This window comes from Haplochromis burtoni, unplaced genomic scaffold, assembly GCF_018398535.1.
Source record: "Haplochromis burtoni strain Fernald_Lab_line unplaced genomic scaffold, NCSU_Asbu1 Contig_514, whole genome shotgun sequence".
Taxonomy (NCBI): domain Eukaryota; kingdom Metazoa; phylum Chordata; class Actinopteri; order Cichliformes; family Cichlidae; genus Haplochromis; species Haplochromis burtoni.
Window position 1 is genome coordinate 202733 of NW_024582875.1, and position 18025 is coordinate 220757.

Consider the following 18025-nt stretch of genomic DNA (forward strand, 5'->3'; position numbering starts at 1 on the left):
ATTTACGTGAAAAGAGAAAGACCATCTCTGAATCGAGGAGGGGGCCTAAGGGTACATCTTTCGCCATCTTACAATGCTGTGATTGTAGCCATTCCCCAACTGTCTGTGAATGGTACTCACGGCCATTGATCAGTGGTTGTTGATCAATGGTCATGAGAATTTGCATAATTCAGAATAAGGAACTGACCTCCGAGCCCATTGTCCCTTCAGTGGGCTGGTTTCAGTCATTATGTAATGTACTGTTTATAAGATTTGGGGAAACCTGCAGTCAGCTGAGACTGAAGAAGTCACTTGGATGAGTGATGAAACGTTTCTCCCACAAAACGCTATGTCCAGATGAACAGAATCAACTTTTGGAGATTTACTTTCCTGGATGATTGAGCATGCATCAAGATGTAACACTAATATTTTTTTTAAATGTACACTAGTATGATAAGACAGTTACCATGGACTGACATGAGTTAAACTTAAACATGAATTATTATTGTTATTATTAATAACAATAATTTACAGAAACCTATTAAATCTTTGTTGTAATGAAAATCAATCAATCAATAATAATTGTCGATAGAACGAAAGTCAAAATGGAATTTCTTTACAGATTTGTCGTCAGCTCTTAAGGATTTAATTATTACATGATTTATGACTCATCACATTTTTGGTTATGATTTATGATGTATGTATAATAATTTATTATAAAACCTGTATTGGGTTAAGTAGAAGAATGTAACTTTTGCAAACAAATTAACAATTTCAAAATTGCAGCGCAGACTTCTTATTCAGCTACGCAGCACCCTTACCGTAATCTCGGTAATAAAGTAGCAACCAAATTCAAGGTGACTTTGGTAATTGCCCTCAACAGACCAGGTTTTCTGACTTGACTTGACCCTTCTGGACTACACAGCCGGGGGTATGAAGTACCAGAACCTCCAAGCTTTTGGCCCTTTCTGGCATGTCGTGGCAGGCCGTGGTATGTTACACTAACGAGTCCATGGTTTGCGGTATTTGTTAGCAATTGCAGTGTTACATCCACTAGGTGGCACCAAAAACCTGCCGTAGTCGTTTAGAATTGCGACATGCCGTAAATCAGCTGTCGCAAAAACAAACAAACAAGAAACGTGGATACTACTTTCTAATCATTAATTAATGTTTTTATTGCTTTTATTATTATTTCAACGTATGTTAATTAGTGGGTAGGTGACCAGTGTCCGGTCATCATGTTCGTGCTGGTGGAAATGGTCGACACCGTGCGAATTCCGCCCTGGAATTTTCACCGGCAACTCAACGAGGCTGTTGCGGAGGAACTGAACAAGAAACTGGCCAACAAGGTGATGGAGACAATTCTAGCAGACTTAGGATCAATTTTCGCCACACAAAACACAAGCTGTACTAACAGTTCATCCAGGGTCCTTTATAAATTCATCCTCTTATTTTTAAGCTATACGCGTGGGTGGCAAATGCAAGGAAAAACCCGACCTCTGCACTGAGTGGATTCAGTGGCTCTGTCATTCAGTACGATTTGGTTTCACTTTGCCCTTTAGCAGATAAAACTAGTGTAGGTCACTAAACAAAGGGCTTAGATAACTTGGACACCTGTGTGAGATCTTGGAAAGCACTCACCATTTTCATCGTTATCACTAAAACATAAAATGAGGGCGTATGTTGTGGAAACTGATCATCCCTCTAATAGAGTTCAAGAAAGGCTAATGTTTCCATGGCATCTGGTGACCCTAAACCTTGCTGAGACCCATCCAGGTTATCTGAACTACTCCCGCGGTCAGAGCCTGATCAAAAAAGCCTTTAGATACCCATTACTAGTCTCCTTCAACGGTACAAGCCTTTAAACACTGAAGTTCTTGATAGTTCACCTCATGAGTAGTGTTTTGAGAAGAGATGCAATGTATTCAGGCATCTTCAGTAAGAGAAGACATGGCATTGCCACCTAGACTTGAGATGCAACAATTTTAATAGGGAATTCCATTTACAAACATTTTTAGGATAAGACTGGTAGCTAAAATACTGAACATATATTGTCCTTTTAGCAGAAGTTTGTGTGTTAAATTGTGTAGTGCTGTGCTTACATTAGGTGGTCTATAACGTGGGACTCTGCATCTGCTTGTACGACATCACAAAACTCGAGGACTCCTATATATTCCCAGGAGATGGAGCCTCTCACACCAAAGGTATGACGATCATCATCAAATAGCTGAGACAGCCTTGCTGTAGTTGAGTTAAAGTCATATACTGCTTGTAATACCTCAGACATCAAAGCAAAACTCACCTTTTTCTACTGTTAGTGCACAAACAAGGTAGATGGTGGTGAGTGGTAACTCCCCCTTACCTTCTCTGGTCTTTGTGTCAGTTCATTTCAGGTATGTTGTTTTTCACCCCTTCCTTGATGAGATCCTCATCGGCAAGATCAAGTACTGCAGTCAGGAGGGAGTTTACGGTAATTTTTGACATCTGCACAGCACCATTTTAACACATGTGTCTGCACGTTTATTCTCCACACCCTCAGAGGAAGGTTAGGGCGGCAACAAACAAGCATTCTCCTTGCTGACTGATATTAGCCTCGAAACCAACCATCAAAATCTCCCAGAGTTCAGGGTGACATCTTTAGAAGTTTTTTTTAACCAGTATTTAAGCTATTAACTGTGCAGTAATGCAGAGACTGTCTACAAATCAACATTTTGGAAACTTTTGCTTAAAAAATATAAATAACTTGTCAGTGTCTCCAGTGCCAGAAGGTGCCACCCTCATGTATGCTTTATTGGTACCCTCCAAATAACTTTCCATTATGGTTAAGACAGTATGGAAGGCACAGCAGGAGCCTACAAAATGTCAAACACTGAATCAAAAAAATCATAGAAACAGGAGAATACAAAATCAGTCCCACCACATCATTCAAAATCATGGATGAGCTCATCTACCGTGATGTCAAACTTACCACACAAGACCCTGTTTCAAGTCTACATACCAAACAGCTTTCAGTGGCAGTTACTGGAGTGTTACCACCACGATCACGGGATTTGTTTTTGGGCTTTAAATTTTGGAACAATTAGCACCGTGCGTTGTGAATTTTAGTAAATCAGTTTGGACGCTTGATTTAAATATTCTCCTCCCTGTTTTTGTGCCTTTAGAAAGAAGTTCATATGCAAGCGGGTCGGTCGCATCTTATGTGCAGTCTTCTCATTGCGCAGTCTTTGTAAATACTGTATATAAAAAAATCATCATTATATATGATTTTTCATTAAAATATTTTCTACAAGGTATTTAAAGATGATCGTGAAGCTTTTCTTTAAAGTCTGCTTAAGAAACTTCCTGTGTCCCTACTTTCATCTGCAGCGGGCAATATAAAAGTACCTTTCTAAAGCACTTCTCTGCTTCACAGTGACCATGGGCTTCTTTGATGACATTCTCATCCCACCAGAGTCACTTCAGCAGCCTGCAAAATTGTATCCTGACATATGTTTCTGTGAATTACATAAAGTGCAGTTTTGTTTCCAAATCCCTGTTATTATAATCAAAATGATGTTTAGGTTATTTTCTTAGCTTAAGTGAAGCCTTCCTTAGTTGCCACTTCAGTGATGAAGCCGAGCAAGTTTGGCTTTGGGAGTATGAGACCGATGAGGGTGCCCATGACCTCTACATGGACCAAGGAGAGGAGATCCGTTTCAGGGTGACAGATGAAGTCTTTGTGGATACGTCACCAACAGGCCCGGCCACTGCCGCCTCTGATACGGCGGCACAACCGGGACAGTCAACGGCACCACCGAAAGAAGACGGCGGGGAGAAGAAAGAGGCACCATATACGCTGATTGTAAGAAAATACACTTTCTTATCGTCTTCATTAAACATCATAAAGCTGTGTTTTACTACCGCAATCGGTTTTAAATCAAAAGTCAGATGTGACTGCAGTGCAGTGAAATTGCAGACTTTCAGCTTTTAATTCAAAGCGTTTCACAAAAAAAATTGTATTGGCTGTTTAAGAAATTTATACACAGCCAAGATTTTCTGACGGGAATTGGAAAACTGGTTTTGTGGCCTCACATTTTTGTTGCTTTTCACTGTAATTTGTATATGAGGCCAAAAGAGATGTCAGCGGCAGTGAAAGAAGCAGTCATTAAGCTGAAAATCCCAAATAAAAACATGTCAGAGAAGCACAGCAGAAACCTCAGTAGGAGGCAAATCAACAAGCTGGTGAAGAACTGACCTCAAAAGGCCTGAAAAGACCACAGAAGACAACTAAAGTGTGTGACGATGGAATTAAGAAAAACAACTTCACAACATCTAACCAAGTCGGAAACACTTTTGAGGTGTGCCAAAGTGCACAAGCTAGAGACACTTTCATTAATGGAAATACAGAGAGTTTATAGCAAAGTGCAAACTGCTGGTTACACTCAAGGATAAGAAGGCAAGATTAGATCTCACCTGAAAACATCTAAAAGAGCAACAAGGAGAAATCAAGACGAACTTGACTGACAGATGGAGGAAAGTATGAAGGAGTGATAAGCCACATAATACCGCATTGCCTGTCAAACATGGAAGTGTTGCAGTGGAAATGTTATTGCATATATACATATAGACATACCTGTGTAACTGGTTTACTGGTGTTTATTGATGACGTTACCCATTTTTGAAGCAGCAGGATAAATTGTGAAGTGTAGAGCGCTGAACTCGCTGTTGAGATTCAGACAAATGCCGCAAAACTGGATAATGACCCGAATGAAACTGTAAATTTAACTCAAGAAACGGGAGGTTCTTCGGTGGCTGAGTCAGTCACCCGACACCCACAAATACAACACAAACAAGCAGCTACTGAATGAGGTAGAGCATCTCAAAGGAGGAGACGGAGCATTTGGCAATGACCACGGGCCTTTCAAGAGTTCACAGTCACTGACTACAAAGTGTTTCCATCCAGTTATTAAAAACTATCTCTATTTTTAAATGACAATTAACCAGTTGATCAGTTAATTCTGAGCCTTTGTACATGACGGACTTTGTATAAAAATGTCTGGAGTATTGGGATACATGTACCGGCGTTACGTATTGAAAATACAAAATATGAGTAACTGTATTTTGTTACAGTTACCATTTTAAGAGGTGGTATTCAGAATAATGTTACTTTGTTGAAAGCGATGGATTACACAGCGGTCTTTTCCTGTTTCATATGTTAGGCTGTGCACTCTCTATTTTTGGTAATTCCACGCTGGTGGAAACCCCAAAAAACATGCATTAAGAGGCTCCAATGCCTGTGTCTCAATCTCGCGGCCCAGGTCACCTCTACATGCAGCCTGCATTATGACGTGAAGCCCAACACATTAGCCAGAGGTCCCTTTACTACGGTTCGGAGCCGTGGACCTGTTTTATATATGCGCGGAATAGTTTTCTATAGGAGATCGCTGCAAAATTTGCAGCCTTACCTAATGTCCACCCTACTGTTACTCATTTTGGAATACATTTTAATAGTAACCTTCCCAACACTGGTAACACTTAATGCAATGCTTTCCTTTAACCCCTTGAATTAAAGCTCGCATTATGACTGATCGATATAAAATCCACTGCAGTGATGTTGAGAGGCAAAAACGACAAAAAAGTGCCCAACAAATTATGGCGCTAACAGTAACCGTGTGGTAATTAAGGCGTTGCCTTCATCTGTATGGCTGAAGGAGTCAACCAGGTTTTTCTTACCAAGCTGTCTCTAAATGGACTCAAGAAAAGTTTTTTTTTTTAAACCATCCTTTTCATCGCTCTAGTGAAAGAAGTAATTACCACTGTGTGACTAAAGTGATCAAGACTTTTGCATCCCTCTGTGTTAGGCAGTGGGATGTGTTGTGTCAGTGTCACAAGCTAAGAAAAAAAAACAAGAAGGCAATAGCAGTTTTGTTCTCTAGCTTTTCTGGGGGGAGCACCTTTGGAGCTAGACCTCGTTTCTTATGGTCGTGCTGTTCGGTCTCATGAAAATGATGCTGGGAGCTCGGACATCTAGAGATAGCAAGATAAAACACTTGATTAAAGTAGATATTTCCTATGAACTCCTGACTCCTGTTTGCAGTGCAGTAGAAGACCATAAACTTTGCTATCTTTACCTAACCTGACTGATACAGGACATTTACATTAGTGTACAAAGAAGTAAGAGGAAGGTGCAGCACCGATGCGAGACAAATATCATTACATTCATGTCTAAAAATGGGTCACTATTAAAATGTTATGTGTGTGCATGTTAAAAAAATTTATCAAGCCCCAAATAGTTTTGTCTCTCTTTACTCATGCATACAAAATTAGGTACTTGCTTATTTATAGATAACTTTTTAAATGCTGGATTGCAAAATAATGTCAAACTTGTGGCAGTGGAGCTTTTAGCTTTTTGGAAGCTTTTTTTTCTGCTGTTTCTGTGTTGTGTTCAGACCCGGAGATCATTTAGAAGCTTAATTGATGCTTAAAACTGGAGAAAATTGATGGAAAATTCATAATGAACAAGACCTGTAAGCAGAATAGATAATGTGAGTGGCATCTGTAAAATCTGAGTTCTTCCATAGTGACAAGTTGCTCTTTTCAGCTCTTCAGCTTTATGTGAAAGTAGCCAGCATTGATTTTCTTTGTGTTTACTACACCAAGAATTGAAGTATGATGTGACCGGTATGTATACGTTTTCCTGAAACAAGAGACCTACACAGCCTTGTGGATGTGCAGTGGCTTGAACTCTTCTAAAAGTCAAGGATCACACCCACCCTGACCTTTTCCACTTTTTGTTTCAGGGCACCATCTGTGAGCCAGGGCTCGGGCTGCTGTCATGGTGGAACAGCTAGCACTGAGTCTTTAACGCTAGCTGTTCAAACATCATAGCCGATCTGAGGCACGAGGGACCCTCGGCAAAGGTCGCTGAGCCCCACTGTTTTGGTGCCTGTTTCCACCCATGTGGCATCCGTGTGATGGAGAACCAGTTCTTCCTTGGTGCCTTTTGAGCAGCAGTCCTTTCTGTGTCACATGCACAACGTGGGGTAATTTAAAAGGGACGAGACAGTTTGTATGGAAGCACTGACTTTATGCAAGAATATTATTTACCATTTAATGTAATTAAGTTGAAATCTTTCAGGCAGGGGGGAGAAATAAGTGTGACCCTACTGTATATATAAACTGCATCCAGTGGCAAAATCAAAAAGAATATGTCACCAGCACTGCATGTTGTAAAAGATGTTATTTTTATTTGACATACCTCCACCTCCAGGATCTGCTGCACACATCCTCAGTGTGTGCTAACCCCCCACCCCTTCCTGTTTTTCCCCCCCACAATAAAAGTCGAAATGAGAGCTAGCTGCTCTGTGGATTTTTCATTCTGTGTGATTATAGAAAGTATATCAGAAAGGATTAGTGAGCAGCCTTTAAATCCTTCAGTGTAATGGGCAGTGAAGGACACAGTCAGATCTGCCCTCTGCACACTTAATGTCAGTCTACACACACACAGATGTGTTTATTGTGCAATCAGTGGACTGTTTCATGTGACAACTGCATGGTTGAGGTTGTGAAACAAGGACAGTCTGCGCTGGAAAGGGAGCAGCAGAAATGTTACATATGAACTAAGTCAGCATTTGAATAAGTAGCGTTATGTAGGGTACTAAATAATGTGAACACGAGCTCATTTTTGCATCCTGACTCTGTCAGCAGTCATCAGTATAAATCTATAAATGCAAAGCCGTCAGTAGCAGCGCATAAACGACATACACGGTGAAACCAGCCTTCACCACACGAGGCTGGCATGGAAGTCAAGGAATGAGGGAAGTCATTTTCTCTCCCACACACAGTCACATCACGGCATCGGAATCTCCGCCAGCTGCGCAGACTCACCAGCAACCCCCCCCTACACTCCCCCGCCTCTCTTCGTCACATCAGGGTTTTCCGTCGATCTGCGCGGATTTGGCTTATTTATTTAATTACTCGTTATATAATACGCACTGACTTAAAACACACGCACTCACTCCCTGTCCGTCCTCAGCCTACTAACGGAACAGATGCAGTAAGTATCATTTCTGGGAATGCATACGTGTGTAAGTGCCAGCAGAGAGGGTGTGTGTGTCAGTGTGTCTTTGTGCTTGGATCGGGACGTACTGTATTCTTTGCACGCCTGATTGAGAGTCAGAGCTGGATCAGAAAAAGACAGGCTTGATGTGTGTTTTCCTGATTGTGTGGAGGATCGGTCGCCTTCCGTCGTCTCTCTGACTGTTGACGAAGCCACTTTTCACTCTGCTTTTGTTCCAACTTACACAGAGCACACAGAGCGCTTTATCCGCTTATTTTTCGCAGAAATTGCACCCTTGCAGGTGTGAGTCGAGGAAAATGTTTCTTTATGCTATGAAAAACGAAAACAAAGGAAACGACAGTTTATCCGGTTGTAAAGTGTATAATAGTGGATTCTCTGAGGACAGACTCCGCAATCAGTCAGGCCTTTCCATCTAAATTCTTTTTGCTTGATTCATTTTGTCATTCAGATGTTCTCCAGCTGTTGCATGTGGGTAAAAGTGAAAACTGTCGCTTCATTTCTTTCCCCCCTCTGTGATAAACACCTTAAAAGTCACCTATCATTCACGCAGAGAGCTGCTTTTCTTTAAATTTAATTTAATTAATTTATTTATTTGCATGCAGACTGCCATATCAGGTGCTAGTATAAGTGGGCCTTCTATTATGTTAGTCCTCTGGGATTACACTGACGTCACGAACGCGCCACTCTCCGCGGACTTCTGCAGCTGTTTTGACGTCACGTAGCGTGCCTGCATCATCAGATGAGTGGGCGTAAAGAAAAATACACCCTATACACACACGCTATATCCTACCCAGCTTATATGAAATATAGACTATGATGTTAGTTTTCAGGACCATGTTATTAGTTTTAGTTGAGTAAAATTGATACATTGATTGGAAGTGGAATTCAGGTAGCTGTAAGTTGAATATTATCAATATTTGCAAAGAGGCAATCCCAAAATGAGTCTATGCACTTATCCAAACACAGAAACAGCTAAATAATGCTTTTAGTGACTCTTCTTAACCTGAAAGGAAGAACTGAGCTTTAACTGTGCCATGTCTTAGGACCTCTGCTAAGGATTTAAAAATGTGAGATGTTGGCATCCAGTTGCATTGCTCATCTTATTAATCTGTCAGTGACAAATCTCCCAGCTTTGTGAATCATTATGTGCATGGAGGGCTGCAGATTTATAGAGTATGTATTGTTAATTAACGCGATTTACACTACTCGCTTGCACAATAACTCTTCTCCTTCAGCGAACTTCATCTATCTATATGAAGACATACATTTGGATCTAGTTCTTTGAATTGTTTGTGGTTTTTGGCTTCAACCATCAGGCCAAAATATGACAGCTCCTTGATCTCCCTGGTCTCTCTTGCTCTCTGTTTCCTCACAGCTAGTCCTCCTAACAGACCTGAGGCAACAGCGCTGACCTGAATTTCCCCCAGACCTGTTTCCCAAACTGAGGCGGGCCCCTCTGAGCATACGGGCTAACAGATACACAGGAAGACAGACAGCAGTGTCAGCAGCTACATCTACAACACCCCCCCACCCCTAAATCGTCCTCTTCTTTATCACGTCTGACATGGCGGACCCCAGTCTCACATCGCCCTCTGGGACCCCTCTGCGTTCCCCCAGCAGCTCTGTCACCCTGTCCTTCCCCTTCTTGAGCGAGAGGAGCCGGGTGTGGGAGGAAGGAAGGGAGCAGCCCCTGCCGCGAGAACTGCCCAGCCCACTGCCGACCAAACGCACCCGCACATACTCTGCGTACGTATTATTAGATTATTTACAAAGCAGTGAGAGATGAAAAGTTCTCATGCACTTGCATCTTACTTCAATGTTTCCATCTCTTACTTTTTAAAAAAAAATGCTTGGCTTACATTTAAGAGAATAATCAGAACCAGAATCAGAGAGACTTTATTTATCCCCAAGAGGCAATTAAGATACTGCTTTAACTTAAGTATGCTTAAGTTAAAGGTATATAAAATAGTTTAATGTAGTTCCACCTTGACTCAATACAGCAGCAACATTAAACTATCTGATCCAACACTGACCGACAGGTTACCCCAGGTTGCTGAGTACTTTTACCTGCTACAGAGTAATTTTAAATTGCAGTATTGTTACTCAGAATGTGTGAAGGACTGACACATCGTGGGACGATTGTGCCTCAGCAGATTAGTGCTCTCGTCTCTGCTGTCGTTACACCGTGACGTTGTGAGGCAGTGTGTGTGGGAGCAGATTTCATCAGCACTTCATCTGCTTTTCTCACCTCCTTGTTAAATGCTTCTCTCTGTTATCCCACGCCTGCATTTGTCAGGCTGAAAGAGTGTGACCCATTAAATGTATCACATAAGCATTGTTCCAAACTGCTTTTTGTCTTGTTTGTTTACTCTCCGCTGGAGGAACAGAACAGCTTTTGGACTATAAAAAGCCTATTTTATTGTTGATGTAAGCGATTTCATTGTCTTCCTCTTTCTGTCCACAGCACTGTGCGCGCTCACTCAGGTCCAGTTTTTAAAGGAGTATGTAAGAACTTCTCCAGGTCACAAGGTCACGGTTTCATCCAACCTTCCCACGGCGGTGAAGACATCTTTGCTCACATCTCAGAGTGAGTGGAAGCAAAGCTGAACGCATAGCAGACTAATATGTTGTGTTAGCTGAATAAAAAATAGCAGATCTGCAGTGTCAACTGCACAGGAAGAACTGAGCAAACATCTCTGTACTTATTTTCAAATCGAAAGCATTTTTCTCTCTCACTTTATTACTTCTCTTACTCTGAATCCAGGAAAAGCTCATCTGTAGTGATTTTTTTAAAATGATTTTTTGACAAGCAATGCGGCAAATGTTAGTAAAGACTCTGCAAACTGGTGCAAACTGATTATGCAGGATGATCCTGTTACCCTGGGGTCTTCCAATTTTCTTTCTATGAACGGATGTCTGGACCTTATTGTGTAAAGGGAACAATTCCTTTAAAGAGAGCAGTCTTACATTTTGTCTGTTTGTGAGAGTGGAAGGAGGAGGCATGTAGCTTTCTCTGTCAGTACACATAAATGTAAAAACAACAGCCACTGTTTTAAATCTTTTTAAGTTAATTGGTAGCTCAGAGGAGACGAGAGATCGATGTTAGGCTCTGAATGGAGGGGAAAGAGCTGCTTTCTCCTCTGTGTGCTCTAACACCACACTTCATCATGTGAATGGTTTTGGTATTTTCCCAAATGTCAGCCTATCCCTGTAAGTCGCTGCTCCTTTGGTTCATTGTGCAGTGTGGAGGAAATTTAGACAGAATAGTTAAAATAGAAGAGGCTTCAAATGGTCGTGATTTTCAAACAGGTTCTCACATGTTGTGTGAATAACGCGAAAAAGTTAAAAACAGATTTTCTGTTGTAATTTTTACATAAGCGGATTGTTAATTGTTGATGGCGCCTCCTGTACAGCTAGGAAATAATCATTTGACCCCCTGCTGATTTTTGAATTTCCTAACTCACAAAAAAATGATTTGCATGTGACTGTGTGAAATAAGTCTTTGATCCACTACAAACCTGCAAGAATTCTGACTCTCACTGATGTGGCACACAGCTTACAATCAGTCAGTTACACATGTTTATGATCCAAACTCATTATGCACATGTACCACATCTGTTGACAGTTTCAACCTCTCCACTATGATACTCAAAACCAAAGGCCAACCAAGGGACATCAGGGACGAGACAGTAGACCTGCAAAAGAATGGAATAGACTAAAGACCTTGGTCAGAAGGAGACACCTGTCTACATGATTACTGGGAAATGGAAGAAATATAATATCAGTCGTCCTCGATCTGGAGCTTCATGCATGATCTTGCCTTATGGCAGCGTGGACCACAGTAACCAAGAACATGCTGCAATGGACTGAAATCTTGCAAGTCCCTCTGCTCAAGAAGTTTTACAGTTTTACAATGAACACCTAAATAACTCAGAGAAGGATTAGAAGAAAGAATTATGGTTAGGTGAAAGCAAAATCTAGCTCCATGATGGGTCAAGTTTTGGACCCATGGTGGGTCTCGAACTTGACCCGCATGGACAAAGAGAAATATTGAGTATAAGTCAAAGAACACCACCCCCAAAGCCAAGCACAAAGGTGGAGACATTATGCTTTGAGGCTATTTTTCTGCTAAGGGTACAGGACAGGTTCAGTTTGTTCAGGAACTAATAGATGTGGCAATGTACTGCAATCCTCCCTCCCTCAGGCCGAACACTGATGGGTCGTGGATGGGTCTTCTAACATGACACTGACCCACAACAAGGAGAGGCTAAAGAAGAAACACATTAAGGTCATGGAGTGGCCAAACTAGTCTCCAGACTTCAGTCTGATAGAAAATCTGTGTCAGGGCTCTGTGTGCAGGCAGGTGGAGATGTGGATCCAAGTGCAGGACTCTCAGATGGAAATATAACTGAAAACCACAGCTTTATTGCTGGCACCAACAAAACAGAAACCAAACATGAAAACACTAACTGGAACACACAGGCAGGATCTGAGGGTACGACGCGACACTGGGTTGAGGACAACACAGGGCTAATATACACAGGGTGGTAATCAGGGAATGGGTAACAGAAGGGAGACACAGCTGGGGGAGATCAGGGCTAACGAGACGGGGGAGCTAAGCTGCACACACTAACATAAGACAAAGACTTTCACAATAAGACAGGAAACAAGGAACCACTAAACAAAGATGCAGACACGACACAGAGACAGACTAGACACTGAACAGAAACTGCAATACACATGAGAACCCAAAACCTAAGAACTGATACCTCACCAAGAATAACTGAAACAGATCTATAATAATAATAATAATAATAATAATAATAAACAAAGCACCAGAACATCAGAAAATAATCCATAATGCAAAAATAGACCAAAATATAAGAAACTCAAAATGCTGGGTCAACACTGACCCAGAACCGTGACAATCTGTGGAGGGAGCTGGTGATTTAAGTTGCCAAGCAACAGCAAAGAAAACTAAAAGATTTCTGTAAAGAGTAACATAGGAGTAGTAGTAAAGAGAAGTAGCAAATCCCTCATGAGATGTGTGCAAACCTGGTGACCGACTATAATAAACTGTGCTAACCAACAAAGATTTCCCCACCACATGCTAGGTCATGTTTTGCTTGAGGATCAAATACTCATTATTACTCAATGACATGCAAATCATTTGATAACTTTCATGTAACCTGTTCTTTTTTTCTGGATTTCTTTTGTTGCTTCGTTTTCCATTGAATCTACCATATAAATTAGAGACTTTGTTTTTTGTAAGCAAGCAAACTTACAAATTCCGGCGTGGATCAAATAATTATTTCCCTCACTCTGTGTTCCTGTCAGCTTTTATCCTCATTGCAAAGCAAAACGCTCTAATTCTGTTTCATTGTCCTGAATTTTCTACATTTCAGCATCGAGGGGGAATACGTCCCAGTCGAGGGAGATGAAGTCACATACAAAGTATGCCGGGTCCCACCCAAAAACCTGAAGGTGCAGGCGGTGGAGGTGAAGATCACACACCTCAAGCCAGGAACGAAACATGAGACCTGGTCTGGGCAGATCATCAGCTCGTAGGGAGAGAGCTGTGGGCCTGTTGGGCTGCACTGGACTGGATTTGGTGTGCGCTGAAAGAGGTGCTCTGGGACTGACACTTTTTTTTTTAAAGGTTTTCCTTTCACAGAAAACATGCCCGGTGTTAATAAGAGTCAATAATGAAGTTGTTTTTGTGTCTACCCTACAGAGCTGACATGTCCTGTTCAAAAGTGTCCACTGCTCTCATGAATTTTGTTTGGGATTGTAAACTGACCTGTGAGAGCTTTGAAAGGATGGGTCTGTAAAGGATGAAAAAGTAGAAAAGACATCATGCTGTTATATTATTCTGAAAACTGACATAAGTGAGGAGTAAACTGGGCAGAGAAAGTTGAACAACAGGCTGGATTCGGTTTTACTTCCCCTGATAGCAGCTCACCAAAGTTTCAGGGATCACATGTCTGGGTTAGATCACTTATCACAACATACTCACATGTCCAACTTTGAACAGATGAGTAGGAACTTCGTATTCAATGTGTTAAAATATTTAAAAAATATTAAGAGTATTAAGTCTGAAAAGATCTAAAGAAGTTAAAACTGGTTTAGCATTAAAAACCCACAAAAACGAAATCCCTACAAATCTTACAGTAACTACTTCCATATTTGCACCCACGACAGGACCTCCTTTTTGTTTCAGATCACCATTTTAAGACACACAACTGAGAGGGAAATGTTCTTCTGTGTTATTGTCAATGTTAGAGTAAACTTTTAAATGTTGTCTGTTGTGATGGGAGACCGAGGCAGACAAGATCAAACATTAACATTTCAAAAATATGAAATATATACAGGTTACTGCAAGCGTTTCCTTTAAGAATAACCACCTTTTACTGTATTGTCTTGTTTGTGGTCACTTCATTTTATCGTTCGCTTGTTGGTTTGTTTGTGCGTCTGTATGTCAGACTGCTTCGTTTTTCAAATAATGCAGTTAAAAGTTGCACTTAAGAAACTTTCAATACGAAAACTGCAGCGGTACTCGAGACATTTGTCTTAGTTTGTTTTTTAAAAAATCCTTTCGTCAAAGGATCTGGAGCCATGGATTACTTGTGTGTACATTTTGTTTTCTGTTCATAGAAACATATATGTGTGTGATTTACTGAGTCATTGTGATTGTGAACTGCCAATGCGTTCTCATCCCAGAGCGTCAAATCCTGCTGTTCTCTCAGATGCGGCTTGTGTTGCCAAATTATGCATAAGATGTCCTTTGATGTCTGGACCTCAACACACTGCCTGTGGCATTTGTGCACGCTGCAAGTTAATGGTCCTCTTTAAAGTCCACATGAGGAAGTTGCAGGGATGGTGGTGCTGCAACTCAGAAGATAGTTTGCCAGGATTCATTTGTTTGCTTCCTGTTTGAGAGCTTAACACTTTGAAATGTGGTTTACTTGGTTTTTGCTGGATGATTTTAGTTTTCAGGCCTAATTATTTCACCACTTTCCTTTCGCTGTACTAACTAACAAATGCAAAAATGTAAAAAATAAATCCTGAAAGATGGGGAAAAATGTGATCCCAAAGGGTTTTTGTTACACACCTAATGTCTAAACCTAAAAGGCCACCGTGTGTGTGCGCCAGTGGCTTTACCAAAACGGGAGTATTAGACGCCATGAGAACGAGAACGGGCTGCAACCAACTTGACTGCAGAGTTGCAGAGCTGGGTGCCAATAGTGCATATTGTCATATTGTTGTTCTTCAGGTTGAAAACTGTACTGTAAATCCTTTTATGCGTTCCACTGAGTCTCTGTCTTTCTGTCAGTGTCACTGCCTGATTTTTTTAGTTTTTTCATTGTGAAATTTTACTTCATTAATTGGTGTTTTTGTCTTTCTGTAGACGAGCCACCGTTGTGGTAATCCTAGTCATCACTTCTACTGAGCCTTGAAAGAACATTAAAGCAGGTTATGATTCACTTGACTCTTGGAAGGTGTGTCTATTTTGAAAAATGCTGGACCACTGCAACTCAGGCAGCTTGTGTGGTAGACGGCTTGCAGAGGAAATGGCTGTTTCTTGTGGATGTAGCTGCTGGAGAGTCTTGTTTTAAACTGTTAAGCTGTTATTATGTATAAGAAATAAGCACTGATAAAAAAAAATCACATAAGTAAACAAGGAAAAAGGCGATTTTTCTTTCCCTTAAACAGTTTATTAGAGACTGATTAATTTTGCTTTTTTTTTTTTTTTTAAATTTTGCTTCTAACACAATAGAAGTTCTCGTTGAGACCATTTTAAATGTGAGTATGTGCTGTATGAGTAGCAAGCCTCTATGGTAACTATTTCATGCACAGTTAGTTACATGAAATATAATATTCAATGGTTTAATGGGTTTTTAATTAGAAAAGAAATTATTAAGGTTTGTTTGAGATATATTCAATATAAAACCAAGTATTAACAAGTACAGCCTGATATTATAATCCATCCAGTGGACAGTCAGCCAGTGCAGTGATGATGTTTGCAGCTTGATTGGTGGATAGGACAACTTGAACATGTCCAGTCAGTGGGAGGAAAGCGTGGTGGTCAGGGTGGAAGGCAGGATGTGGATCATGTGCAGGAATAGGGGCTTATCACACCATAATCAGCTGACAACAGTCAAAGAAGTTGACAACAAAGAAGGAGGAAGCGAGAAAAAGAGCTGCAACAAAAAGCATGAATAAAATGACAATCTTGCAGCTCTAAGTCAGAGGCCATCTAGTGACTGGGTATAGAAAGACAGGTAAAAGGCTGTTTACTGAAGAGCCACCGTCCCAATCTGGCTTTGTTTCTGGCTTCAGTCTCCAATTCAACCACAGAGAGGTGGAGCTGGACTTTTTGTCTCTGCAGTGTTAGCACACCCAGGAAAGGAATCGTGACAAGATTACAGAGAAAGTTTTTGTCAGCCTGAAGTGCTTCACATGTAAAATAGCTGAGAAAAACACCAACACCAACAGAGAGCTCTGACTGGAGAAACAAGTAGACAAGTGATTCCTGCACACTTTGATTTTCAATAAAGATTTACTGGAAAACACATTGAGGTCCTTAGACAACATATCACACTGAACAGAAAATGAATAAACATTTAATACAGTTCATTTTCATCCATATGTTACCAATCTTACAGTCAGTTTACAGGCTCATATCCAGATGTGCATGTCAGTCTACACGACCCCTGTAGTCTTTCAGGTTGAAGGAGTGCTTACAGTCAGAAACAGATATGTTCCATATATGACTTACTAAAATCCACATATTCGCATCAATGATCCATGAAGTACGATGATTTTTTTCAAACCAATAACAGATGTGACTGAAAAATGATGCCAACACATTTTAAATATCATTAAAAGGCATTTTTGAAACACTTTAACCTCCTAAGACCCGAACTCTTCCACAGCATGCATTTTTAATTTCTCTTTGATATTTGGGCTGATTGGGACCCGATGAATGTAAAAACAAAGAATTACCAGATTTTTTTTTTTTACCTTATTTTTGTTTTTAAGAAAAATAAGAGCCACATATGAGGGTATTCGTTTAAAATTTTGACAGAACAGTAGCAGCATAATGTCCTCGTAAGTGGATATCAGGCCCTTGTAGAGCAAAATTGAGTATTTTGGTCTAAATAACCCAAAATGTGATGTCCACATATGTGGACACCAGGCGGTTAAAGAGGACCTATTATGCTTGTATATGAATGAACACCTCAGGCTTCAGACTGCTCTAAAACCTTAGTTTCACTGAGTTTTTTCCAATATCGGCTCCATCTACTGATATCCTCAGAACCCAATTCTCTCCTGTTGTTCTCAAACCTTTGGTTTAGGACAAGCAGCCAATCAGAAGAAAGCTTGCATAAGAGGAGAGGAGCTTGTTTCAGACAGAGGACGATCTGCAGCAAGGCTCAATGTAGGATAAATAAAGACTAGTTTGATCAGCATGAGTCAAAGAATAAATATAAGCAGCTGGAAATGAGCCTGAATGTTCCACTTTAAGCAGCTGTTGATAATGTCGTACAACTGGAAAACCATCAGCAGATGCAGTCACGCGTATCACATGCAGGCAAAAGCCCAGCTTGTAAGAAAAGGTTTCCATATTGAGCCACATAAGTATACAGTGACAGTAGCTTAATTCACTGATTACAGTAAAGAATCTTTAGAACCTTCCCTTGGATGTGATTTATAAAGCTTTGAGAAGCAGAATGAGAAATGGCAGCAAGCTTCTTTCTGTTAAAGAAGTTAAAACAAAAATCCAATGTTCCTGTGATCACATGGTAAAACAGTCAAACACGTACAGTTCAGACATTAGAAACATCTGGAATGATTCCTCTGTATCCTCGACTTGAGATCTAAGAAAGGCCCTTAATTCCAATCTCGTTTTCATAGAAAATCCCATAAATCACCTGTTTAATGTCAGTCTCTCACACTGCTCGCCTCCATCAGCAGAGTTAAAAA

General features: G+C 40.7%; 2 protein-coding genes across 3 annotated transcripts; both read left to right on the plus strand.

Annotated features, from left to right (window-relative positions):
• The first annotated feature begins 1049 nt into the window (after positions 1-1049).
• polr3h (polymerase (RNA) III (DNA directed) polypeptide H) lies at positions 1050-7716 on the plus strand. Its single transcript, XM_005947016.3, has 6 exons — positions 1050-1328; positions 2087-2183; positions 2363-2449; positions 3392-3455; positions 3586-3820; positions 6759-7716. The coding sequence occupies exons 1-6, from the start codon at positions 1218-1220 to the stop codon at positions 6807-6809; spliced, it is 645 nt and encodes a 214-aa protein (XP_005947078.1). The 5' UTR covers positions 1050-1217; the 3' UTR covers positions 6810-7716.
• Positions 7717-7846: 130 nt separating this feature from the next.
• csdc2b (cold shock domain containing C2, RNA binding b) lies at positions 7847-15527 on the plus strand. 2 transcript variants are annotated; one of them, XM_042214081.1, is made up of 4 exons: positions 7847-8014; positions 9414-9784; positions 10503-10625; positions 11664-12539. In XM_042214081.1, exons 2-4 carry the CDS (start codon positions 9603-9605, stop codon positions 11755-11757), a joined length of 399 nt encoding a protein of 132 aa, XP_042070015.1. In that variant the 5' UTR covers positions 7847-8014; positions 9414-9602; the 3' UTR covers positions 11758-12539. The 2 variants fall into 2 exon arrangements, with proteins under 2 accessions (XP_042070015.1, XP_005947081.1); XM_005947019.2 differs by lacking the exon at positions 11664-12539 and adding an exon at positions 13444-15527 and having other exon boundaries at positions 7848-8014.
• The last annotated feature ends 2498 nt before the right edge of the window (positions 15528-18025 follow it).

Coding starts and splice junctions, on each gene's coding strand:
- polr3h (XM_005947016.3), top strand. CDS start 1,218: ATGTTCGTGCTGGTGGAAATGGTCGACACCGTGCGAATTCCGCCCTGG. Junction 1,329..2,086: donor ACAAGAAACTGGCCAACAAG/GTGATGGAGACA, acceptor TGCTTACATTAG/GTGGTCTATAACGTGGGACT. Junction 2,450..3,391: donor CAGTCAGGAGGGAGTTTACG/GTAATTTTTGAC, acceptor TCTGCTTCACAG/TGACCATGGGCTTCTTTGAT.
- csdc2b (XM_005947019.2), top strand. CDS start 9,603: ATGGCGGACCCCAGTCTCACATCGCCCTCTGGGACCCCTCTGCGTTCC. Junction 9,785..10,502: donor CGCACCCGCACATACTCTGC/GTACGTATTATT, acceptor TTCTGTCCACAG/CACTGTGCGCGCTCACTCAG. Junction 10,626..13,443: donor ATCTTTGCTCACATCTCAGA/GTGAGTGGAAGC, acceptor TCTACATTTCAG/CATCGAGGGGGAATACGTCC.